We start from the raw sequence: 27,087 nt of genomic DNA, 5'->3' as shown, positions 1-27,087 counted from the left end.
ATGACTCTGCTTTTTCTTTGTAGTGAAAATATGTGAATAGTCTACTGCAAATCTAAGAATGTTTGCCTGGAGCTTAATATTTTGTATAAAAAGAGAAGCCTGGCTTTGTAAGATTGAGCAGTCTCCTGAGAATATACACACCGTGTTGTTGTACTTCTAGGATGCCTGTTACTTGGTTGCAGCCAATAAATTCGATCTTTGACTTCATCTAGAAGACTCTGAGTTTCTGTGTCTGAATCAGGAAAGTACTCGAGGTCTTTGGGTGTTGTCCCTGGCACCGCTGGGTTACCGGCTCAGTACCGGTTCTGAAAAACCCAGTACCTCAGCTGGCGCCCAACGTGGGGCGATACCAACGGTACCAGTCCAAGCCAGAGGTTCGTGAGGAGCTTCGTGTGAAAATTCTGGAGGAAGGCCGCCACTTCATAGACCCCTGCATGTCGATGTGGTCCGAAAGTCTTTGCTGCGAGGTTCCCCGCTTCCCGACGGCTACAAAGGACTGCTGCCCTGGCTATCGCCCTGATTTGGACCCTTGATGTTTGGTAGAGCAAAACGATAGACGAGTCTTCTGGTGACATCATCGATATCTCAGTTAAGTATAAGGGGAGCGTCTCCCAGTCCTTAGTTGGTTCTTAGTTTTGGGTATCCCTTCGGGATCTTTGATTTGGAACTTGCAAGTACCAAAGCCGAAGGACTCGTGTATTCACGAGAATATCGTAATCGATAATCCTTTGAAATTTGAAGCTAGACTAGAGAGCAAAGATGCCTGGTCTTAGCAGACTTTGAAGTTTGTTTTGTTGTGGTAGTAATAGGGATTCCCGATTGGAGGACTCGTGTCCGGTTCCTCCGATTGGAACTCAAACCTATGAATTATATGTGAAACATGGAGTAGGCCCCATCACATATAATGAAGTATGGATCAAATACACCAGAAAAGATGGTGTTTTAAAATGGCCCCAATATGGTAGTTTGACACGGAAATCTTAGACAATCTCGAAGTTAAATTTTTCAAGAAGAAAGCCCGGCTGGCGATGTTTGACTCTTTCCGCCTATGGCGTAAGGAAGCCAAACAGAAAGAAATTAAATTAGCGAAGAAAAATAAGAGAGAAAGGGGTATTTCGATAATGCAAGCTGCCATGCAGTTTAAAGATAACGAAGAGGAACAGATGAGTGAGCAGTTGCACAGGCAATGTAAAATGGTAATAGATAAATGCTATCCAGTTTTGCCGCCTCTTCAGCAAGATGCAGCAAAAGAACTTGAAAAAGATCCCCTAATGTCGCATTTGTTAAGTTCGCCACCCCCTTATGCGTAAAATACTACGGCACCTCCGCAACCGTGATTGCATTGCCTCCTGCTCCCCCACAGCATCCACCAGCTGTTCTCCAGTTGGCTCCTGCTCCTCCGGTGCAGCCTCCTCATGGGCCACCGCCTTTGACATCTGCTCTGCCTTTACTTCCTACAACTTTAACTACTATATCGACTCCCACTTCTGGTATTCCTTCTGACACTGCCTCTGCATCTGCCTTGCCTCACCCTGCTTTCCCGCTTGTCTTTTCATCGACTTCTCCTTCTGTTCGTCAGAGAGTGGCTAGTACTGTTACTAGTATTCTATATCCTTTCTTTGGAGCGCAAGTCCGGCTCCTATCTCTGAGCGCACACAGTTGCGTAGCCAACTGCCTGATTCTAGGGAGAAGGAAACGTTGAATCATTTGGCACATAGATGGGTGACTGACCCGATGAAATATGATCTAGAATCTGTTATGGATGTCTTCCATCAGTGGGAAGCATCAAAGCAGAGATACGTTTTTGAGAAAATGTGTGCTTTTCTTTGTGAAGATTTAGAGGACAATGATTTGGACTCTAATCCGCCCGAGTTGAGCCATGTACGGTTTGAGTTTGCAAAAGGCGCAATTGTGGGTTCGGATGTTAAGAAAGCAGTTGCGTCGTTGTCGTTAAGGACTGAAGGTGTTTCTCGTTCGTTGTTTGAGTCTGACTCTTCTGTCAAAAAGAAGGGAAGACAATATCCCATGAGAGAAGTTCCCCCAGTTTGGAGAGATGGTGACCCGAATGCTAATCCGGTTATTCTGCCACACTTTCAGCGTGTATGGGTACATGTTCCATGGAAGCGAGCTGAAGTTTTGGCCCTTAAGCAGACATTGCCTGATCCCAGTAAGAATCCTACAGGGTATTACAAGGAATTGTCACAGACTGCAGGTTCTTGCATTATGAATTTAGCTGACATAGACATGTTGTTTGGGAATGTTGTTCCACAGCCTTTATGGGGAAAGATTCGCCATGCGGATCATGATCAGGAGTTAGGTGACTCATGGGCTAATATTGCTGCTGCAGATGCCCGAAAAGTTGGTGGTGCTAAACCTGAACCTTTAGTAGCAGAACTTCCTGGTAAGATCATTGATTACATGAAGACTATAATGCCCGCGATGCGTGTGAATTGGGATAAATTGTCTGCGTGTAAGCAGAAGAAAGATGAAACGGTGTATGATTTCTTCACCAGGTTTGAAGAGACGTTTGTTGACCACAGTGGTCAGGATATGAGTACAGAAGGTGGTCAACGGTTATTCGTCGATAAGTTCGTGCACAATTTACTTCCCGAGTTGTGTAAAAAGTTAAAAGACTCAGAGAGTTCTTGGGCAGTTTCCTCTTCAGCACATATATTGGCGACTGCACAATATTACGAAAATCGAGACAAAGATGAGAAAGATAGAGCAGAGAAGAAAACTAAAGAGTTAAAAACGAAGGTTTTGTTACAGCAAGCATATCCGCCACGTGGTGGTCAAAATAGTGGTGCTCAGAGTAACTATCAGAATAATTATCAGCAGCCTCAACAGTTTCAGAGGAACTCGCAAAGAGTCGAGTATACTCAACCACGTGTCCCTGTAGGTCCCAATCAGTGTTCATATTGTAAGGAAGAGGGTCATTTCAAGTATAGTTGCCCTATCTTGTTACAGCGCGCAAATGGTGTTTCTGGCTTAAGAGGTCGAGGTGTTCAACAAGCACCTAGAGGTAGAGGACGTGGAAATTTCCCCCAGAACGTTCGTTCCCTTCCGCCTCAAAATTCAATGAATAGTTTTGACCAGCAGAATAATGCGTCTGGTAGGACGGCTCAGTACTATGCTGATGATTACTATGCAGAAGATGAGCATATGGAAGGTAATGATTGCTAGGACAGCCATAGACAAAGAGAGGGAGTTGTTTCAGTTCCAGTAGATCAGAGTGGACCATACGTCGAGGGGGTTACATCAGGTGTGTCGGAACCTTTTCTGTTGGATACTGGGGCTACAAAGAGTTCTATTATGCACTCAAAACTCCCTGGCGCACCTTTGTCTGGCAAAATGAATGTTTCTGTAGGTTTTTCTGGCGCCCCGGTTAGGAACCCGATTTTTAGTCCTATGTCCCTTTCTGTTGGTCCTTGTGAATTCGAAGCACCCCTTATTCTGATGACAGGTTGTGGTGAAAACTTGTTGGGATTAGATCTGTTAAAAAGATTGTATGCGACTTGGTACTGTTCTCCTTCGGGAGTACAACTTACACTGGGTATGAACGTGGTTTCTCCAATGTATTTGTCAAGGGATAAACTTCCGACAGAATTGTCGTTTCTTCCTGATATTCTTTGGGCTACTGGTCCTAATGATGTGGGTCTTTTGGAAATACCACCATATGTTGTAACATTGAAAGCCAATGTTAAAATGCCACGCATTCCCAATACAAAATCTCTAGTGAAGGTGAAAAAGCTTTACTAGCGATCATTTATGATTTGATTGAAAAAGATGTGATTGAAGAGACAAGAGGCAACGTTTGCAATAGTCCTGTTCTGCCTGTTTTGAAACGAACTGACCCTTCCCAGCCACCTGTTTACAGATTTGTGATTGATCTTAGAGAGGTGAATAAAATAGTTGTGCCACAATTTCCAGTTGTTCCTGACATTACTGCCCTATTAACTATGATTCAGGCTTCTGCCACCTGGTTTTCGGTGATTGACTTGAAGAATGTTTTCTTCAGCATCCCGATTGCTGAGGAGAGTAGGGATATTTTTGGCTTCAGTTTAGGAGGTCGAAGCTTCCGCTTTAAACGCGCTCCCCAGGGCTACTGTGAAAGTCCATCAATATATAGTCAAGCTCTAAAAACACAGCTTGATACGATTGTTTTACCTGATGGCGCAACCCTCATTCAGTATGTTGATGATTTGCTTGTTGCTGCAGACACTGAGGAAATCTGTAAAGAAGCCACGTTGTCTTTATTGCGTCATTTGTGTGATTTGCATCACAAAGTATCTCTCTCAAAATTGCAATATTGTCGACAAGAAGTGACATACTTAGGTCATCTCTTATCGAAGGAGGGAAGGAAACTGACCCCAGAAAGAATTCAGGCAATAGCAAAATTGAGTGTGCCAAGAACACAGAGAGAAGTGCGTGCTTTCTTGGGCATTACATCATATTGCAGACAATGGATACCAAATTTTTCGTTGATGGCCAAACCTTTGGAGGCATTAACTTGTAAAGATACACCGAATCCCGTTCCATGGTCTGAAGAGTGTCAGAAAAGTTTTTCTGAATTGCGCAGTGCATTATGTTCGGCTCCTGTGTTGGGTACCCCTGACTACAGTAAGCCCTTTACATTATATGTCCATGCGAAAGAAGGTTGTGCATTATCAGTGTTGACACAGTTGTTTGGAGACAAGCAGCGTCCATGTGCATATTTTCGTCGACTTTGGATCCGGTAGCTAAAGCATTGCCGAGTTGTTTAAGAGCAACAGCGGCAGCAGCCTTTTCTATTCGACAGTCTGCTGGTCTAGTGATGAATAACACGTTAATTGTGATGGTTCCACATGCAGTGGACACTTTGTTAAACAGAACCAAGACACAGCACTTAACTAGTGCTCGATTGTCAGGTTACGAGTTGACATTGTTAGCGAGTCATGTGCACATAAAAAGATGCAACACTCTTAACCCAGCTACGTTGTTGCCGAGTGTAGAGGAATTAGATGCTTCAGAACAGCATGATTGTTTCCTTAGAACAGAAGAAGAAACGAAAGGGAGAATAGATCTTAGGGACACTCCTCTTGTAAAGTGTGATGGTACCTTATGGGTGGATGGTTCATGCTTCAAGCTTCAAGCTTCCGAATGGTGATACGACTGCAGCATATGCTGTCACGACTTTGCATACAACTGTTGAAGCTGCACGTATTCCACATAATTCAGCTCAAGCAGCAGAATTGATTGCACTCACGAGAGCATGTGTGTTGTCGAAAGGAATGAAAGTGACTATCTATACCGACAGTCAGTATGCATTTGGAGTGGCTCACAGTTTTGGACGATTGTGGAAAGAACGTGGGTTCCTGACTTCGCATGGAGCTAAGATTCAGCATGGTCAGTTGGTGAATGAGCTTCTTGAGTCACTGACTTTGCCGTTGCAAGTTGCAATTGTAAAATGCAGTGCTCACAAGAAAGTGACTGATGATGTTGGTCGTGGAAATGCATTTGCTGACGAAATCGCAAAAGAAACAGCAAGGAATGTGATGAGCCGAATGTATGTTGCAGGCCCTGCAAGATGGGTTGGTGATGTTGGAATGTGTGAAGACACGATAGAGAGTGTGAAGTCTATTCAAGCTGAAGCTACAGAGAAGGAGTTGAGTGTGTGTAGAGAAAGTATGGGTAAAATGGATGCCAATGGTTGCTGGATTGAATTGTCAGAGCATCAGAGATGGTTGTTACCCGATGCGTACGTGCTTGCAGTGGTTACAATGGCCCATGGAATGGCTCACATCAGTGTGAAAGGGATTTGTAAGTTGTTGGCTCCAGTATGGCAAAATGCAGGAATTCCTAAGTGTGCAGAGAATGTGGTCAAGAATTGCATGGTGTGTCTGAAACACAATCCTGGTAGGGGAACCCCAACTCCAGCTGGTCATTTTGCGCCTCCTACGTATCCGTTCGAGGTTTTACAGCTAGATTTCATCCACATGTAGAGGTGCAACAACTTAAAATACGTACTCGTTGTTGTTTGCGCCTTCTCAAGATGGGTAGAAGCATATCCCCTAAAGGACAATACTGCCTTGTCCACAGCGAAAGCCCTTGTGAAAGAGTTCTTCCCCAGATTTGGAATGCCTAGAATTGTCTGGAGTGACAATGGGAGTGAATTTGTGGGTCGAGGGATGAAGAAAGTATGTGAAGGGCTAGGCATTCAGCAAAAGTTCCACGCTGCAAATCACCCCCAATCAGCTGGACTAGTGGAATGCTACAATGGCACGCTGAAGTTAAAATTGGCCAAAATTCAACCGAGCACTGGTCTTAAATGGCCTGATGCTCTACCCTTAGCACTCCTATCCACCAGAATGACTGTGCATTCGCGAGTGGGACTTAGTCCATATGAAATTGTTTTTGGCCGCCCGGCCAATATATGGGGAGTGCCAAGGCCCACAAAGTTCAGTGAAATCGAACACCCTGTTTTGCTTGACTATTTGTACGAATTGATGGCTAAATTGCGTGTTTTACACCAACAGGTCCATGACACTCTGCCTCAGGTCTCTGAAGCTCCAGGACATTAGATCGATCCTGGATCCTGGGTGCTGGTCAAGAACTTCCAGCGAACCAAGAACGACCAGCCCAGGTGGACCGGCCCACACCTCGTCCTTCTTTCTACGAGATCAGCTGTTCGAGTAGAAGGGAAAAAGCACTGGATCCACGGTGTACACTGTAAGAGGGTGCCTTTGCCTCTGCCGTACGACCGATGGGTCCAGGAGGGTGTCGCCGACTCAGAGACTGAAACTGTGCCACGTTTTCTGCCTTTCAGTGATGCACGTGTAAAAGGAACACTTACTGAACAGGAGAGTGACAACATTTTGTAACCAGCTGTATCACCGTCAGTTCGATTGGACACTACAGAACCTGAACTCCTTTTCCGAGATCATACCATACCTGGAAAGCAAAGATACAATCTGAGGTCGAGAACTATGGACAAATAAAAACAAACTTTCTTTTTCATTGCTATTTTTGAAAGTGCAGCTCTCCCATCTGAGAAACTTGCTTATTTTTGCTTTTCGAACCGCCATCCGGGTTCCGCTGCTAGGGCCGCGATTGCCCAAAGTCTTTAGGGTGCAGCTGACGACGTTAGGTCGACGGTTCTGGTTGGTCTAAGGGAGTTGCCCTAGACTGACAGAAGCATTCCTTAGCAGAAACAACCAACCATCGCGGGCAGCATTGTATAGAGGATGGAGTTTTTCGAGATGGAGAGATCTGCCAAGGAAACGAACTTTAAAAGCAGAATATGTAAAATGATGACAAAGAAAAGCTTTTTGATATTGTGCATTTTCATGTTATTCAGTGTAATGATATTTTTTATAGGATATGTTTTATTCTCTTTTCGAGTAACATTTGCACCCACTACATCGCCTATACCTCCTCCTTCCACTGTTTCCTCACATTCTTTTCAACCCCTTCCTGAACACAAATCAGCTAGGAGATTAGAGTTTATTAATAACTCCTTTGTTCAGCTCTTGCATCAACACCAACTTGTAATGAACACGACTAACTGCTGGGTGTGTGGTCTTATTCCTCACACAACGGATAAAGGTATCCCTTATCTGGTCCTGCCTTTCAGCCATAATGGTTCTGTGTGGGCATACAGAACAATGTTCATATATGCACATGAAGTCTACCCCCTACGCTCTGTAACAGACAATCCTAAAAATAGCGCTCTAGTTAAGGGTATAGTAGACATTATTAAGGAAGATATTTCCTACGAGACTATCCCGAGAGATGAGACACTAGTATACATAGGATGGAACGTGACCGGATATGGAGCTACTCTGAGTGAGAAACAACAAGCTAAGAGATCTTCCCCGATTTGGATTGTACCCCATCAGGGTCACCTGTGTCTGCAAGGTACTGGCAAGAATCCCAGAGCTCAGTTAGGGAAGAGTGTCTGTACTGAAACGTATGTTTTTGCATCTCAGACTTCCCCTTCGTTTTTAGCAGCTAAGGGTACCTATTTCATCTGCCATGATAGAGCCTATACATGGTTGCCCCCTGACTTTTCGGGCTCATGTTTTGTTTCGTTCCTGTTACCTCCCACCTACACAGCAGCGGCAAATTACCACAACACAAGGATAGTTAGAGGTGTCTTGAGTAAAGAAGACACTGCAGGACAAGAATTTGGGGACTTCGCAAAGGGTTTTCTGCCGTTCTGGGGACCAATGGTTAACAGCAGGAACATAAGGCAATTGACAAGGGTGGTTGAGTCCACCGTAATTGAAACTGCTGGTGCCCTTAGTAACTTGACTGCTGAGCTCCAGTCGGATCGTCTTATGACCCTTCAGAACAGGGTCGCATTAGACGTCATCCTTGCAGACCGAGGTGGGGTATGTAAATTGATCCAATCGAGTTGCTGTGTTTTCATTCCAGATAATGCTCCAACAGTGTACCAGGCTATCTCCAAACTACATAAGATTTCCGAATCTATTCATGTGGATAAAGGAGATTGGTCGTTAATGGGATGGTTCTGGGAACTTATATCCGCCTGGGAATGGAAAATTCTGATGGTCATTGGGATGGTCTTAGCCATTCTTTTCCTGTTCTGTCTGTGCGTGCAGTGTGCTCCTGCAATATGTGGCCTCTGTGCTACATCATGTGTAAGGAAACCTGTATCAAAAGACGAACTAAGTAATAGGATGATGTTACAGCAACATCTCAATGACTTTAGAAATATAGACCTGGACTCAGATTAGCATGAGGATAGGTTAATTGCCTATGTAAGGGCAAAAGGAGGGTTTTTGGTTCTTTAAATTCTGGACTCGTGTAATAAACTTTGTCGTAGCATGACGATTTTTATATCAAAAGACCGAGAATGGCTAGTACACTATGTACAAGCATTTTCGTCATATTCGAGTGACGATTTCACCTTGAAATCGTCATTTTCGTCCTGAACCCTTGGCCTCCATTTTGTGTACGGCAGCCATTTTGTGAGTTGCCCTCACATAGGCTTATAACTACAGCCAAATTCGATATCAAAGGACACGTACACCTTAATTGACTTCTCTGTGACCTGGGAAAGCTGGAACCATTGCCCCAGGCCAAACCTGTTTGGTCAGTTCCTCTCCCAGTGGCCGAACAAGATAGCATCAAGGCACAACAGGCCATAAACCCTTTTCATCGCTCACACACCCTGCCTAATCATGCTCACACCTGTCCCTGCTCTTTTCACTCTTACTTGTTTTATGATGAGGAGGTGCCCGTTTTTATTGGGGGTCCACCGATATCTGATGAAAATGTTGGGCCTTGCCGGGTAATTTGTTGTGGGCTGGACGAACTGAAATGTGGGCTTGTCATCATGACTCTGCTTTTTCTTTGTAGTGAAAATATGTGAATAGTCTACTGTAAATCTAAGAATGTTTGCCTAAAGCGTAATATTTTGTATAAAAAGAGAAGCCTGGCTTTGTAAGATTGAGCAGTCTCCTGAGAATATACACACCGTGTTGTTGTACTTCTAGGACGCATGTTACTTGGTTGCAGCCAATAAATTCGATCTTTGACTTCATCTAGAAGACTCTGAGTTTCTGTGTCTGAATCAGGAAAGTACTCGAGGTCTTTGGGTGTTGTCCCTGGCACCGCTGGGTTACCGGCTCAGTACCGGTTCTGAAAAACCCAGTACCTCATTGTATGTCAACATGACTCTTCAGAAGAGTGAAGATCTGTATTGTATTCCATGATAACGCCAAATTAATAAGTCTCTTATTGTGCCTACCTGTCCGTCGGTACACCAGACTGGCATCTGCGCTGTTCGGGGAGGTGCCGCGGTGCCATCTCGCGCCGCTTTTAAAGAGTATTCAAACCCGTTGGGTCCCTCGTCAGTTTTACAACTCACCGAGCATGTGCAAAAATGCGGAAGAGTATACTGTGCGTCCATTGGCCACCTATCGGATGTCATCGGCACGCGTCAGCTAGACTACTTGGGAAACGTAGTTTGGTAAATAGAATACTGTATGACGAGTTCGTAAACACCTGTGTGTCATATTCAATCGAAAAAAATTTAGTTTATGCCGTGCATGTCTATATAACCTTTTGGCTATTACTTAGATGTTGTAGTGAAGCGTCAATTCAGTTGTTAGGTAAATGTAGTTAGTATGTTACCTACTGTCAGAAAATGTAGTTTATGCCGTGCACATCTGTGTCATTTTTTGGCTATTATTTAGATGCCATAGTAAAGCGTCAGTTTGGTTGTTTGATGTTCGGGTTAGAGCTTCATATGCCGCATTCGCCCACATCATGATAGTGTATCACTAGCTGATGGGCAATCAAATGATTATCAATGGTTTATGCAATGTTACTATTTGTAAAACCATGCTCATTATATTTTCGCTATGTGCTCATATCATCTATTCTAAGAATGATGAGGCGATATTCTGAAGAATGTTAACAATAATAGTAAGTTGCCCATCAAACAGTGTGAGCCCAAAATTATTTGGGTATTTACAGACAGTAATAAGATACATTCCATAAAGAGTTGTATCAAATGTATACTCTGAGGAACGGAGAAGGCCCACCGACTGATCGTGCAAGGAGACACACTGTACTGGAGGTCAGCCCTGTAATTCAGTTCACTTGCAATATTATAACGCCATCCATGGAATGTCTTCGTTTAGGCCGTTTTTATCAGTATTCAAACGATACACCCATTTCTGCTCCAATTTAAATAGATGTTTAGTGATGTCTGTGACATGAGGAGGGATCCGTGGTTGCTCCAACACGGTCCAGGTGAAATCAATTAGTTTGTGTCCCACCTCCAAAAAATGGTTGGTAAGGCGAGTCGCCTGCTTTTTACTGCCTTTTGCTGTGCACTGCCACCACAATGCTGGCTCCACCTCCTGGGGAGCGACTGATGACTCAGCCGGCACCTGGCCCAGGAAGAGGGAGGACTGTCAACAGAGTACTCCTGGCTGCCCCTGTCATCACAATGCTGGCTACACCTCCTGCGGAGAGTCTGAAGTGCCTGCCCCTCACACTGAAAGCAAAGGCCAGGAACAGCACAACAGAGTGCTTCAAAACTGAAATAGGCTATGCAAAGGTCCCCCTGGCCCGAAGGAACAAAAGAAACTGATTAGAAGTAAAGGAACTAGATCCTGTTTCTCACAACGAACCTCTGCCCAACTAGAAAGAAGAAGCTGAAGGAGAGATCTGCTGTCTGCCTTGCTGAGGAAGGAGAGGAAGAGGCCTAAAGAGGACTTTGCTGACTTGTGCTGAAACTTTCTCCAAGGGCTTGATTGAGCTTGCCCCCTGAACGGAACCCCAGGACCAGTGGGTTCCTTGTGCCTTTGCTCGCCTTGTACTTTGAGCCGTGTGTGCCTCTTACTGGAGCTGAGTCTGCGCCCCCCATCGCCCCCTCCTAGGGCTGTGGCACTCGGGAGCTTGCCTACCCTTTACTCGTGAGAGCCTCGCTCTGTTGGAGTCGCTCTCTGCCCCCGGGTCAGGCTTCCTGCTCCTCTGGCCCCGCCTGCCATTAGGAGCACGCTGCAGCGCTCTCTCGCCCCTCCCACTGGTATTCCTCCGAGGCTGGTGATCGTCGCTGGGACAGCCGCCCGCACGTAGGAACGTGCCCTGCTGCCCAGCTTCACCCCCCCCCGTTTGAGACTTTACAGGCCGCGCCGGCCACTCTACAGGAGACCCCAGTACAGTCGGTACTGAGGCCGTGGACTGCGCCTGCCTGTGCGCACACACCCGCTGTAGTAAAGGTCCGAAAGCACACTGGTTCCCCCAGGTGCACCAGACTCCTACGAGCCGTCCCCCTGCACGAGGGACGACGAACGCAAAGAAGTACACCTGCCTCTCCCCTTAGGTGCACTGAGGATCACTAGGTGCACCTCCCTGAGCCAAGCGTACCCGTTCCCAGCGCACCGACCCTCTCTGCACAACGAGTCTTTGACTCTCACCGGGCTTGGGGCCCGCAATGTTTTCTTTCCTCATTTCAACCGTGCAGAGTAGAGGAGTGCGCCTCGCATCGCCTGGTCGAGCCGCGTGTACAACTCTTCCCCTAAAGAAGAACCAAAGGTACGCCTTCACATGATTCTACAACGGGCTCGGGCCCGCACCGTTCTGCTTTCCCCACCAGCCCGGTACTCCGCGTACCAAGCCTGTACCCTAGAGGATCCTTCAAGACTGCCCAAGCAAACGGTACGTCGCGTACCTCTATCGAAGCGCATTTGAATCTGAGCGCATTTTAATCTGAGAGCATTTTAAACTGGGCGCATTATTTTTGGCTGGTACGCTTTCCCCCCCTTTGAAAAGACCGGTACGCTTCATATCGGTACCTTGGAGCCCGTACGCTTCGATCCTCATTGCGAAGCTGTACGCCTCGTACGCATGCTCACGCTAGATGCGTGAGTATTGGTAGGGCCTCGGTGTACGCGACTCACGCGAGAAGCGTGAGTATTTGGTAGGGGCTAACGATTTATCCCTGTTAAAGTGCACAGAAGCGCTACGAAGTGTCCAGCTGGCCTCAGACTGGCCTAGATACCCAACATCTAAAGAAGAAGCAGCCTAAAGTGAACTAAGGACTACAAGAGAATATTGCCTATTTTTTTACACCCTGTGGTCCCCCACTCAAAGAACTGTGGCATCATCATTTCTGGTAGAGTAACTGGAACTGTTGCAAGATACTAAGGACCAAAAAGAACATTTGCCTATTTTTTCTAGACCTTGTGGCCTAATACTGTGTTGAGTTGGTCTTGTGATAAGTCATTGCTGCATATATATATATTTTTACATAACCTAAGCCTGGTGTCCATTTGTGGGGGAATCAGTGTGTTTTACTGTGAAAGGTCATGAATGCTTAACTAGCGCCCCGAAGTTTAGCCTTGTCTGCTCGTGCCACACTACCTAAAAGGGTGAGCAGGGGTCATTCTAAGGAGTTGTTCCCTTGCCCTGAGTAGAGTGGTGATTTCTGTCTGGCTTTGGTGCCAACCTCAGTCAGCCAGGAATCCCATTTCTAACACTCAGTCAGCCGGTCTCTCTCTCTGTCATTTTATCTGTCAGTCCCTCTCTCTGTCAGTCTCTGTCTCTGTCAGTCTTTCTCCTTGTCAGTCCCTCTGTCTGTCAGTCTCTCTCTCTCTCTCTATCTGTTAGTCTCTTTATCTCTCTCTTTCTGTCATTCTCTCTTAGTCAGTCAGTATCTCTATCAGTCAGTCTCTCCCTTTCTGTCAGTCAGTCTCTCACAGTCTCTCTCTGTCAGTTTCAGTCAGTAAGTCAGTCTCTCTCTCTCAGTCAGCCGATCTCTCTCTCTGCCAGCCAGTTTCTCTCTCTCAGTCAGCTAGTCTCCCTCTCTCTCTCTCTCTCTGTCAGTCAGTCTCTCTCTCTCTCTCTCAATCAGTCACTCTGTCAGTCAGTCTCTCTCTCTTAGTCTCTCTCTTAGTCTCTCTCTTAGTCAGTCTCTCTCTCTGTCAGTCCCTCTATGTCAGTCTCTCTGCCAGTCTCTCTCTCAGCCTCTCTCTATCAGTCTCTCTCTCTGTCAGTCAGTCTTCCAGACAGTCTCTCTCTCTCTCTGTCTGTCTCTTGCAGTCAGCCAGTCTCTCTCAGTCAGTCTCGCTCTCTGTCAGTCAGTCTCTCTCTCTGTCAGTCCCTCTATGTCAGTCTCTCTGCCAGTCTCTCTCTCAGCCTCTCTCTATCAGTCTCTCTCTCTGTCAGTCAGTCTTCCAGACAGTCTCTCTCTCTCTCTGTCTGTCTCTTGCAGTCAGCCAGTCTCTCTCAGTCAGTCTCGCTCTCTGTCAGTCAGTCTCGCTCTCTGTCAGTCAGTCTCTCTCTCTGTCGGCCAGTCTCTCTCTCTTTCCCTCTCCTTCTCTCTGTCTCTCAGTCTCTCTCTCTGTCAGTCAGTCTCTCTCTGTCAGTCTCTCTCTCTCTCTCTCCGTCAGTCTCTCCCTCTGTCAGTCTCTCCCTCAGCCAGTTAGTCTCTCAGTCTCTCTCTCTCTCTTAGTCTCTCTCTCTCCTAGTCAGTCTCTCTCTCTCCGAGTCAGTCTCTCTCTCTCCCAGTCAGTCAGTCTCTCCCAGTCAGTCAGTCAGTCTCTCTCAGTCAGTCAGTCATTCTCTCTCTACATCAATCAGTCTCTTTCTCTCTCTCTCTGTCAGTCTCTCTCTCTGTCAGTCTCTCTCTCTCAGTCAGTCTCTCGCTCAGTCAGTTTCTCGCCCAGTCAGTCAGTCTCTCTCACAGTCAATCTCTGCCTCTCTCTCTTAGTCTCTCTCTCTGTCAGTCAGTCTCTCTCTCTGTGTCAGTCAGTATATCTCTACCTCAGTCAGTCAGTCTCTGTCAGTCAGTCAGTCTCTCTCTGTCAGTCTCACTCTCAATCAGTCTCTCTCTGTTTCAGTCAGTAAGTCACTCTCTCAGTCAGCCAGTCTCTCTCTCTGTCAGTTTCTCAGCCAGTCAGTCTCTCGGTCAGTCAGTATTCAGTCTCTGAGTCAGTTAGTCAGTCTCTACTCTCTCTCCACTCTCTCGCTCTCTCTCGCTCTCTCCATTCTCTCTCTCAACTCTGTCTACTCCATCTCCACTGTCTCTCTCCACTCTCTCTCCACTGTCTCTCTCGCCACTTTCTCTCTCTCTACTCTCTCACTCTTTCTCTCACTCACCACTCTCTCTCCACTGTCTCCCTCCACTGTCCCCTCCACTCTCTCCACTCTCTCTTTACTCTCTCTCTACACCCTCTCCCCCTTCTCTCTCTCTACTCTCTCTCCACTCTCTCTCTCCACTCTCTCTCCACTCTCTCTCTCTCCACTCTCTCTCTCTCCACTCTCTCTCTCCACTCTCTCTCCACTCTCTCTCTCTCCACTCTCTCTCTCTCTCCAATCTCTCTCCACTCTCTCTCTCCACTGTCTCCCTCCACTCTCTCTCCACTCTCTCTCCACACTCTCTCGCCACTCTCTCTCTCTCTCCTCTCTCTCCACTCTCTCTCGCTCACTCTCTTCACTGTCTCTCCATGCTCTCTCCACTCTCTCTCTCTACTGTCTATCTCCACTCTCTCTCTCTACTCTCTCTCCACTTTCTCTCTCTCCACTGTCTCTCTCTCCAATGTCTCTCTCCACTGTCTCTCTCCACTCTCTCACTCGCTCCACTCTCTCTCCACACTCTCCCTCCACTCTCTATCTCCACACTCTCTCCACACTCTCTCCACTCTCTCTCTCTACTCTCTCTCCACTGTCTCTCTCTCTCCACTCTCTCTCTCCACTGTATCCCTCCACTCTCTCTCCACTCTCTCTCCACTCTCTCTCTCCACTCTCTCTCTCTGCTCTCTCTCTCTCCACTCTCTCTCTTCACTGTCTCTCCACGCTCTCTCCACTCTCTCTCTCCACTGTCTATTTCCACTCTCCCTCTCTCTACTCTCTCTCCACTTTCTCTCTCTCCACTGTCTCTCTTTCCAATGTCTCTCTCCACTGTCTCTATCCACTCTCTCACTCGCTCCACTCTCTCTCTACTCTATCTCCACACTCTCTCCACACTCTCTCCACTCTCTCTCTCTACTCTCTCTCTTCACTGTCTCTCTCTTTCCACTCTCTCCACTCTCTCTCCACTCTCTCTCTCTCCAATCTCTCTCCACTCTCTCTCTCCTCTCTCTCTCTCTCCACTCTCTCTCCACTCTCTCTCGCCACTCTCTCTCTCGCCGCTCTCTCTCTCTCTCTCTCCACTCTCTCTACTCTCTCTCCACTGTCTCTCTCTTTCCACTCTCTCCACTCTCTCTCTCTCCAATCTCTCTCCACTCTCTCTCTCCTCTCTCTCTCTCTCCACTCTCTCTCCACTCTCTCTCGCCACTCTCTCTCTCGCCGCTCTCTCTCTCTCTCTCTCCTCTCTCTCTCTCTCCACTCTCTCTCGCTCACTCTCTTCACTGTCTCTCCATGCTCTCTCTCTACTCTCTCTCCACTTTCTCTCTCGCCACTGTCTCTCTCTCCAATGTCTCTTTCCACTGTCTCTCTCCACTCTCTCACTCGCTCCACTCTCTCTCCACTCTTTCTCTCCACTCTCTCTCTACAATCTCTCCCTACTCTCTCTCTCCTCTCTCTCTCTCTCCCTACTCTCTCTCTCCTCTCTCTCTCTCTCCACTCTCTCTCCTCTGTCTCCCTCCACTCTCTCGCCACTCTCTCTCTCTCCACTCTCTCTCTCTCCACTCTCTCTCCACTGTCTCCCTACACTCTCTCTACTCTCTCTCTACTGTCTCTCTCTCCCCACTCTCTCCACTTTCTCTCTCCACTCTCTCTCCACTCTCTCTCCACTGTCTCTCTCTCTCCACTCTCTCTCTCCACTCTCTCTCCACTCTCTCTCCACTGTCTCCCTCCACTCTCTCTCTCTCCACTCTCTCTCCACTGTCTCCCTCCACTCTCTCTCTCTCCACTCTCTCTCCACACTCTCTCGACACTCTCTCTCTCGCCACTCTCTCTACTCTCTCTCCAATGTCTCTCTCCACTCTCTCTCTCTCCACTGTCTCCCTCCACTCTCTCTACTCTCTCTCTACTGTCTCTCTCTCCCCACTCTCTCCACTCTCTCTCTCCACTCTCTCTCCACTCTCTCTCCACTCTCTCTCGCTCACTCTCTTCACTGTCTCTCCATGCTCTCTCCACTCTCTCTCTCCACTGTCTATCTCCACTCTCTCTCTACTCTCTCTCCACTTTCTCTCTCTCCACTGTCTCTCTCTCCAATGTCTCTCTCCACTGTGTCTCTCCACTCTCTCACTCGCTCCACTCTCTCTCCACTCTTTCTCTCCACTTTCTCTCTACTCTCTCTCTCCACTCTCTCTCCACACTCTCTCTCCACTCTCTATCTCCACACTCTCTCCACACTCTCTCCACTCTCTCTCTCTACTCTCTCTCCACTGTCTCTCTCTCTCCACTCTCTCTCTCCACTGTATCCCTCCACTCTCTCTCCACTCTCTCTCCACTCTCTCTCTCCACTCTCTCTCTCTGCTCTCTCTCTCTCCACTCTCTCTCGCTCACTCTCTCCACTGTCTATTTTCACTCTCCCTCTCTCTACTCTCTCTCCACTTTCTCTCTCTCCACTGTCTCTCTTTCCAATGTCTCTCTCCACTGTCTCTATCCACTCTCTCACTCGCTCCACTCTCTCTCTACTCTATCTCCACACTCTCTCCACACTCTCTCCACTCTCTCTCTTCACTGTCTCCCTCCACTCTCTCCACTCTCTCTCTCTCCATGCTGTCTCCACTCTCTCTCTCTACTCTCTCTCCACTTTCTCTCTCACCACTGTCTCTCTCTCCAATGTCTCTTTCCACTCTCTCTCTCCTCTCTCTCTCTCCACTCTCTCTCCTCTGTCTCCCTCCACTCTCTCTTCACTCTCTCTCTCTCCACTCTCTCTCTCCCTACTCTCTCTCTCCCCTCTCTCTCTCTCTCTCTCCACTCTCTCTCTCTCCTCTGTCTCCCTCCACTCTCTCTCCACTCTCTCTCTCTCCACTCTCTCTCTCTCCACTCTCTCTCTCCCTACTCTCTCTCTCCTCTCTCTCTCTCTCCACTCTCTCTCTCTCCTCTGTCTCCCTCCACTCTCTCTCCACTCTCTCTCTCCTCTCTCTCTCTCGCCACTCTCTCTCTCGCCACTCTCTTTCTCTCTCTCTCCCCACTCTCTCCACTCTCTCCACTCTCTCGCTCCACTCTCTCTCCACTGTCTCCCTCCACTCTCTCTCTCTCCACTCTCTCTCACTCCACTCTCCACTCTCTCTCCACTGTCTCCCTCCACTCTCTCTCACTCCACTCTCTCCACTCTCTCTCCACTCTCTCTCTCTCAACTCTCTCTCCACTCTCTCGCTCTCCTCTCTCTCTCTCTCCCTCTCTCTCTCTCTCCACTCTCTCTCTCCACTCTCTCTCACTCCACTCTCTCCACTCTCTCTCCACTCTCTCTCTCTCAACTCTCTCTCCAGCTGCAACATGTTATTTTATTACATCTAGATTTATTATAAATATCCTAAATTAATTTACATTTATATTTTATATTTCAATATTTTCATTTAAAAAAAATTAAAAATAAGCTTTAATAATTTCCCTATACTTCCTCATAGGGAGATCTCCACTACAATGGCAGTGGTGGACATCACTACCTACGAGTGAAAAGTTACTAGTAGTAATTTTAGACTCATAAATCCTATTGAAGGAAAGTCCACCAGTGGGTGGAAACATGTAAGTTTACACTTAGGTGTAAATCTACAGTAGGAAATGCTGGACGGCAAAAAGGTTTAGATTTACCCCTGGGTGCAGGGGTTTACAGGAGTAAATGCAGGTCTCGAGTCGGGGTACCACGCGGGTGGGCAGCGTCCCCCTACTTATTTTACCGGGATCTCGACAACTGGAGCAAATGGAGCCACACATTCACTTTTTGGCCTCTCTGGGGCGAGATCAGAGCTCATTCAGAACGCTGCTCACGCGCTGGCTTCTCTGATGCAATCGCATCTAAGGGGTGAGCAAGAGGAGGTAATCAATCTGATGGTGCAAGCCACCTTTCGTGATGTCACTTCCTGTCGTGACGACAGCACCCCCCACTTCTTTTTTTAGGATTTGTGCCCTGAGTAAATGTACATGTGTAAACTTACCTTTGCGAAGAGGCCCCAATGAATTTTACAGCTGTGTGCCTAATTGTTCCTACTTAATGGAGATAATTGCTTTGGCTTTTGTGTAGTGAGAAGTTTATGGAATGAAGTAGGCATCTTAAGTTATAGCGCTTTGACTGTACCTTTTCAAATGCATTCTGGGAACGGAGTTAAGGGGATTTCATGTGAAAACGTAGGCTGGCACTGGTGGCAGAGTGGGAGGCTGGCACTGGTGTCAGAGTGGGAGGCTGGCACTGGTGGCAGAGTGAGAGGCTGGCACTGGTGGCAGAATGAGCGGCAGGCACTGATGGCAGAGTAAGAGGCTGGCACTGGTGGCAGAGTGAGAGGCTGGCACTGGTGGCAGAGTGGGAGGCTGGCACTGGTGGCAGAGTGGGAGGCTGGCACTGGTGGCAGAATGAGTGGCAGGCACTGGTGGCAGAGTGGGAGGCTGGCACTGGTGTCAGAGTGGGAGGCTGGCACTGGTGGCAGAATGAGCGGCAGGCACTGGTGGCAGAGTAAGAGGCTGGCACTGGTGGCAGAGTGAGAGGCTGGCACTGGTGGCAGAGTGGGAGGCTGGCACTGGTGGCAGAGTGGGAGGCTGGCACTGGTGGCAGAATGAGTGGCAGGCACTGGTGGCAGAGTGAGAGGCTGGTACTGGTGGCAGAGTGGGAGGCTGGCACTGGTGGCAGAGTGGGAGGCTGGCACTGGTGGCAGAGTAAGAGGCTGGCACTGGTGGCAGAATGAGTGGCAGGCCCTTGTGGCAGAGTGGGAGGCTGGCACTGGTGGCAGAGTAAGAGGCTGGCACTGGTGGCAGAATGAGCGGCAGGCACTGGTGACAGACTGAGTGGCAGGCACTGGTGGCAGAATGAGCGGCAGGCACTGGTGGCAGAATGAGCAGCAGGCACTGGTGGCAGAGTAAGATGCTGGCACTGGTGGCAGAATGAGTGGCAGGCACTGGGGGCAGAGTGGGAGGCTGGCACTGGTGGCAGAGTAAGAGGCTGGCACTGGTGGCAGAGTAAGAGGCTGGCACTGGTGGCAGAGTGAGAAGCTGGCACTGGTGGCAGAATGAGCGGCAGGCACTGGTGGCAAAGTGGGAGGCTGGCACTGGTGGCAGAGTGAGAGGCTGGCACTGGTGGCAGAGTGGGAGGCTGGCACTGGTGGCAGAGTGGGAGGCTGGCACTGGTGGCAGAGTAAGAGGCTGGCACTGGTGGCAGACTGAGTGGCTGGCACTGGTGGCAGAGTGGGAGGCTGGCACTGGTGGCAGAGTGAGAGGCTGGCACTGGTGGCAGAGTAAGATGCTGGCACTGGTGGCAGAATGAGTGGCAGGCACTGGTGGCAGAGTGGGAGGCTGGCACTGGTGGCAGAGTGGGAGGCTGGCACTGGTGGCAGAATGAGCAGCAGGCACTGGTGGCAGAGTGGGAGGCTGGCACTGGTGGCAGAATGAGTGGCAGGCACTGGTGGCAGAGTGGGAGGCTGGCACTGGTGGCAGAGTGGGAGGCTGGCACTGGTGGCAGAATGAGCGGCAGGCACTAGTGGCAGAATGAGCAGCAGGCACTGGTGGCAGAGTGGGAGGCTGGCACTGGTGGCAGAATGAGCGGCAGGCACTGGTGGCAGAATGAGTGGCAGGCACTGGTGGCAGAATGAGCAGCAGGCACTGGTGGCAGAGTGGGAGGCTGGCACTGGTGGCAGAATGAGCGGCAGGCACTGGTGGCAGAGTGAGAGGCAGGCACTGGTGGCAGAATGAGTGGCAGGCACTTGTGGCAGAGTGGGAGGCTGGCACTGGTGGCAGAGTGAGAGGCTGGCACTGGTGGCAGAATGAGCGGCAGGCACTGGTGGCAGAGTAAGAGGCTGGCACTGGTGGCAGAGTGAGAGGCTGGCACTGGTGGCAGAGTGGGAGGCTGGCACTGGTGGCAGAGTGGGAGGCTGGCACTGGTGGCAGAATGAGTGGCAGGCACTGGTGGCAGAGTGGGAGGCTGGCACTGGTGTCAGAGTGGGAGGCTGGCACTGGTGGCAGAATGAGCGGCAGGCACTGGTGGCAGAGTAAGAGGCTGGCACTGGTGGCAGAGTGAGAGGCTGGCACTGGTGGCAGAGTGGGAGGCTGGCACTGGTGGCAGAGTGGGAGGCTGGCACTGGTGGCAGAATGAGTGGCAGGCACTGGTGGCAGAGTGAGAGGCTGGTACTGGTGGCAGAGTGGGAGGCTGGCACTGGTGGCAGAGTGGGAGGCTGGCACTGGTGGCAGAGTAAGAGGCTGGCACTGGTGGCAGAATGAGTGGCAGGCCCTTGTGGCAGAGTGGGAGGCTGGCACTGGTGGCAGAGTAAGAGGCTGGCACTGGTGGCAGAATGAGCGGCAGGCACTGGTGACAGACTGAGTGGCAGGCACTGGTGGCAGAATGAGCGGCAGGCACTGGTGGCAGAATGAGCAGCAGGCACTGGTGGCAGAGTAAGATGCTGGCACTGGTGGCAGAATGAGTGGCAGGCACTGGGGGCAGAGTGGGAGGCTGGCACTGGTGGCAGAGTAAGAGGCTGGCACTGGTGGCAGAGTAAGAGGCTGGCACTGGTGGCAGAGTGAGAAGCTGGCACTGGTGGCAGAATGAGCGGCAGGCACTGGTGGCAAAGTGGGAGGCTGGCACTGGTGGCAGAGTGAGAGGCTGGCACTGGTGGCAGAGTGGGAGGCTGGCACTGGTGGCAGAGTGGGAGGCTGGCACTGGTGGCAGAGTAAGAGGCTGGCACTGGTGGCAGACTGAGTGGCTGGCACTGGTGGCAGAGTGGGAGGCTGGCACTGGTGGCAGAGTGAGAGGCTGGCACTGGTGGCAGAGTAAGATGCTGGCACTGGTGGCAGAATGAGTGGCAGGCACTGGTGGCAGAGTGGGAGGCTGGCACTGGTGGCAGAGTGGGAGGCTGGCACTGGTGGCAGAATGAGCAGCAGGCACTGGTGGCAGAGTGGGAGGCTGGCACTGGTGGCAGAATGAGCGGCAGGCACTGGTGGCAGAGTGGGAGGCTGGCACTGGTGGCAGAGTGGGAGGCTGGCACTGGTGGCAGAATGAGCGGCAGGCACTAGTGGCAGAATGAGCAGCAGGCACTGGTGGCAGAGTGGGAGGCTGGCACTGGTGGCAGAATGAGCGGCAGGCACTGGTGGCAGAATGAGTGGCAGGCACTGGTGGCAGAATGAGCAGCAGGCACTGGTGGCAGAGTGGGAGGCTGGCACTGGTGGCAGAATGAGCGGCAGGCACTGGTGGCAGAGTGAGAGGCAGGCACTGGTGGCAGAATGAGTGGCAGGCACTTGTGGCAGAGTGGGAGAGGCTGATACATCTCAGAGGAGCAGATTCCTGTGGGGAATGCTGTCTCTGGGGCCCCCACCCTTGTTCCGGGTCTGGCTCTTGCTCTGACTGGAGAGAAACAATGTCTATTGATACTTTTTTTCTCTTCAGTCAGCGGGAGGGGCTCAGAGGGGGCTGCAGACAGCCTGCACCTTCTTTAGAGGGAGAGAGGCTTGCTTCAGCGCAAGCCTCTCTCTCACAGCTCTCACCGAAGAGCTGAGGGGGGCCTGGGCCCCGTTCATTTACTGAAGAGAGTGGGCTCCCCCGCACCGCGTTTGTTACGCCCCTGGGCAGGAAGGAAATGAAGATAAAACTGAAGTTGTGACGCCCCTGTCTGTGCTCTGCTTTACTCCTCTCCGTGTCTCTTCTCTCCTGCAGGTTGATGTGCTGCTCCCTCACCGGTTCATGGTGTGGAGACCTCGCCTCTGTCCTGAAAATAAACACATCCCTCACAGAGCTCGACCTGAGCAGCAATTATAAGCTGAGAGACGCTGGAGTAAAGAAGTTGTGTGAAGGCCTCAAACATCCAAACTGCAAACTACAGACACTGAGGTACAGAGCTGTGCAGGTCTTATCACGTCATTGATTTCAAAATATACATCATAGATGGGGCTCACACAAATATTATAAAAATGTATTTAAATGTTTACATGATTGCCTCTTTTCTGTTAATGTCGTGATAAAGGCACCCATTAATAACATTTGTGAATTAAGTCAGGTTTGTGAAGTGGGGGTACCCGAGCCCCAATCCATGGCCATGAAAGAAGCCCCTGTCATGGTGCAGAGGGGCACTTTTAAAGCCGGTTTCTCAGGTATTTGAGATAAAGTGGAATAGGTCGTAACTAGAGGGCAGGTCAGTTCCTTCCAGTGAGGGCGCCTCGCTCACCAGTGTCCCTGCTGTTACCAGACCGGCTGCTGGATACGAGGCCGAGGAATGTCAGTGAGATACAGGGGGCTCTGGGGTGCTCTTCATCCTCTGCGGGGGCCTCCGAGGCCCTCTTCATTCTCTGTGGGGGGCTCTGGGCCCTCTTCATTCTCTGCGGGGGGCTCCGAGGCCCTCTTCATTCTCTGGGGGGGCTCCGAGGCCCTCTTCATTCTCTGGGGGGGCTCCGAGGCCCTCTTCATTCTCTGTGGGGGCTCTGAGGCCCTCTTCCTTATCCATGGGGGGGCTCCGAGACCTTCTTCATTCTCTGTGGGGGGGCTCTGAGGCCCTCTTCATTCTCTGTGGGGGGGGTCTTAGGCCCTCTTCATTCTCTGGGGGGCTCCGAGGCCCTCTTCATTCTCTGCAGGGGGAGGGACACATCATTGTGTCTTAAGCCACTGAAGGGACACCTAGAGATTACGCAGGGCGTGATTCAAGCCAGCAGCCGCGAGAGCATTGTTAGGCGAGCTCTTGACCCTTAGAAATTCATACTAATATAATAAAGAGAGAGCCCAAACCTTTGAGGCGGGTAATCTCAGGAACCACAACACCAATCACAACACCCAATACAGCGTTGGAAAGGGCAGTTGCAGCAGAAGGACATAGGCTATGCAGACGCCCACCATATACATTTAAAAGGTAAAAGAACTGTGCCAGCAAAGTAGTCCCTTGTGGGTGTGTCTGTGTTGTGCTGTGGGCGTGGGCTGGGTGCGTGACAAACGCTGGGGGCGTGTGGTACGTTCCACCCTTCATGTCATGTCTCATATTGTGTGCTAGTCCCACCCTGCTCCCTTTAAATACCCCTGCACCCCATAATCATAACCCACCCTTACTCCTTAAAATACCCCAACACCCTTAAACACTAACCGATCTTAACCCTATAAATATACCCTGTACCCCAAAACTCAAACCTATCCCTAAACCCTAAAAATACCTTTGTACCCCAAAACCCAAACCTAGTCCTGAACCCTATAAATACCCCTGTACCTCAAAACCCAAACCTACCCATGAACCCTAAAATATCCCTGTACACCAAAACCCAAACCTAGCCCTGAACCCTTAAAATACCCCTGTACCCCAAAACCCAAACCTAGCCCTGAACCCTAAAAATAACCCTGTACCCCAAAACCCACACCTACCCCTGAACCCTAAAATACCCCTGTACCCCAAAACCCAAACCTAGCCCTGAACCCTAAAGATACCCCTGTACCCCAAAACCCAAGCCTAGCCCTGAACCCTAAAAATACCCCTATACCCCAAAATCCAAACCTAGCCCTGAACCCTAAAAATACCCCTGTACCCCAAAACCCATACCTATCCCTAAACCCTAAAACTACCGCTGTACCCCATTACCCATAACTATATCTGAACCCTTAAAATACCCAAACACCCCAAAACATATACATCAGTACCCCAAAACATATATCCCTATACCCATACTTACCTTATCCAAACATTTAAAAAAAAAATGCTTTTACCATTCATTCATTTACAACGAATATCTTTGTAAATGTAGGCATGGTAAAAGCATATAAAATGTAATGCCATGCGTTATAATGGCATTGCAGAGTCATGGTACTTTTGTAATGAAAGTATGCGGAGTGATGGTATGCGGAAAGAAAGTTGCGGAATAATGGGTGTTTACCCTCCCCCGGTAAGTACATTGGTGGCACGGCGGCCCACATCTCCAGCAACATACTCATATTTTTTCACCACCGATTTGAAAAATGCACAGGTCTCTCTCATTGATGGCCAGCACCGACATACACTTTTAGACACACCTCCCGCCACAAGTTCTAGAATTGCGAACTTTAGAGCTGGGGAGCTACGTTCGAATCTCGGCATCAGCTCAACATCCTGTGATTCCAGGCAAATCGCTTTGTCTCCCCGTGCCTACCACAAATTAATGTGTTCTTCTGTAATGTAAATTGTGCTCATGCCATGTTGTCGAGTTCGCGCTATATAATATTGCAAGGAAAAATAAAATAGGGAAATTCGAGTTCACACACTACTGAACGCGCACTATTAAGTGCATCCGCAGTGCACTGCGAATCGGAGCGTTTCACAGGCCTGTCACAGATAAGAAATGCTATCAAAACGAAATCCTACAAAACAATATACTACTGGCCGGCAGCAATTCATACCCGGACAACGTCGGGACGGGCTGCTAGTTACAATATAAAGGAGCGGACATTTGTTTTTCACGCTCTCCCCTTAATGATCTCCCCATTTGCTTGTCTCTTGCTAAGTGTTTCCTCGCCGTCTGCCCTCAGGGCCTCATTGATGAGTTTTTGCCGTAGGGCAGAAACTGCAGGCCTTCCTGCCCTACGGCAAAAGAAAAGGGGAGGAATGCGTTGTATGTATCAGATACGGAGCATTCCTGCCCTTTTTTCCAGCACTTGCACACAATGGGCTGCCGTGCGCCAAGCCAGGCACAAAATCAATCACAAGAGGCTTTTTACTCTTTTTTTTGTGTACCACAGAATGCTGCACACATACAAAAAGGAAACATTAAGAGAAATTAAGATATTTCTCCTTGTTGTGCCTCCCTCACGCAACCACAGCCGCTCCTATGCATCAGCTTCTTCCTCTCGTATCAGCATTCCTGGTGCTGAGGACACACTCACTTGTGCTTATTCCACTCACTTCTAGTCTTCAGTGCATCTCCTTTAGCTCTGCTGGTGGACAGATCTCCTCAGATGCAGAGGATCACAGGTGTGTATTGCACTCAGTTCTTATTTTCAGTGCTTCTTCTCACTGTGTGTGTGTTGGATAAATCTCCCCAGGTGCAGTTAACAAATGTGTTTCAAAACAATCTGCCAACTATTTACTCTCTGCCTTTCACAAGGCTTGTTGTACAGTGGCTGAAGATCAGGAGGAGGCCATGAAAGGTAGAGCAGGCTGCAGAGAGGGGCATTTGTAAGAAGAAACGAAGCATAGGCTGCGGAGCTCTGCACCTATCCGTTCTACGTAGGCTGAGAGATAGCTCTGCTGTCAGAGCTCTGCACCTCTCCATTCTACGTAAGCTGAGAGATAGCTTTGCTCTCAGAGCTCTGCACCTCTCTGTTCTGCGTAGGCTGAGAGATATCTCTGCTGTCAGAGCTCTGCACCTCTCTGTTCTCCGTAGGCTGAGAGATATCTCTGCTGTCAGAGCTCTGCACCTCTCTGTTCTGCGTAGGCTGAGAGATATCTCTGCTGTCAGAGCTCTGCACCTCTCTGTTCTCCGTAGGCTGAGAGATCGCTCTGCTCTCGGAACTCTGCACCTCTCTGTTCTAGGTCAAAAGCATACTGACACCAGGCAATAACCATGGAAGCTGATCCTACTTCCCTACAGACATTTTCACGTACAATGGACATTGTTGATTTTTGATTTTTGTTGGACAATGGTTGGGGACAGGTGTAGGAGAGTAGGGTCTGCTTCCTATGGTCACCCCCACTTTTTGCTGTGATTCTCTGGTTTTTCAACTTTAATGTGGCTGCGGGCCTGCTAATCAGACCCACAGCCCAGCTGTTCTCTCTCCAAATTGATACCATGCACTTTAGGTGCTTACCAGATCGGTTACTGGGTCATCCTTGTGAGCCCCTTTATAGTGTACCCAGGTACCCAGGGCATCGGTGCACCCTAGGCCTACCAGGGGCTGCAGCATGTATTGTGCCACCCCTCGTTTGCCGTCCAAACTGACACCACAGGTCTGAATGGGGGTTGGGAGCACAGTGCCTCACAGTCCCAGCACAGTTCGCCCCTTTGCATCCTGGTAAATGCAGTACACAGTTCAAACTTACTTCTAAAATAGCTGGAGTTTTTCACCAAAGTTGGTGCAGACATGGCTGTATATCTCTAGACACCTGTTTCTGGGTTGAGCCCTTCATCAATAGAGAGCAGCAGTTTTAGAGAGCAAAGAAAAATCATCTAGGGTTGCTGGAAATGCTGCCAAGTTCCTCTCAGGTCACAGTACCGCTCACAGGCACACAGGTGCATCTCCAAAGCTCGTCAGCTTGCTGGCTCAAGGGAGCCTTTTAAACAGAAAGTGGATTGGGAGCACACTGCCTCATAGTCCCAGCACGGTTCACCCCTTTGCATCCTTGTAAATGAAGTACACAGTTCAAACTTACTTACTTCAAAATTAGCTGGAGTTTTACTGAAGAAGGACAATTATCCTGAAACACGTGTCTAGAGATACACAGCACTGGCTGCACCAACAAGGGTGAAAAACTAATGCCTTATACCGAAGAAAGTGTTATCATGCACTGCATTTATTATGATGCATCGGGGCAAACTGAA

General features: G+C 49.3%; 1 protein-coding gene across 1 annotated transcript in view; it reads left to right on the top strand.

Moving 5' to 3' along the window:
* The window catches only part of LOC144774155 (NACHT, LRR and PYD domains-containing protein 12-like), a 721,917-nt gene that overhangs the window by 570,833 nt on the left and 123,997 nt on the right, over positions 1-27,087 (top strand). Inside the window, exon 6 of the mRNA XM_078659171.1 lies at positions 22,262-22,435. Within this exon, the coding sequence (XP_078515297.1) occupies positions 22,262-22,435 (174 nt within the window). The remainder of the gene's footprint in view (positions 1-22,261; positions 22,436-27,087) is intronic.

This window comes from Lissotriton helveticus, chromosome 8 (assembly GCF_964261635.1).
Source record: "Lissotriton helveticus chromosome 8, aLisHel1.1, whole genome shotgun sequence".
Taxonomy (NCBI): domain Eukaryota; kingdom Metazoa; phylum Chordata; class Amphibia; order Caudata; family Salamandridae; genus Lissotriton; species Lissotriton helveticus.
The sequence above is the reverse complement of the archived record's forward strand: the minus strand, read 5'-3'. Positions and strand labels throughout refer to the sequence as shown.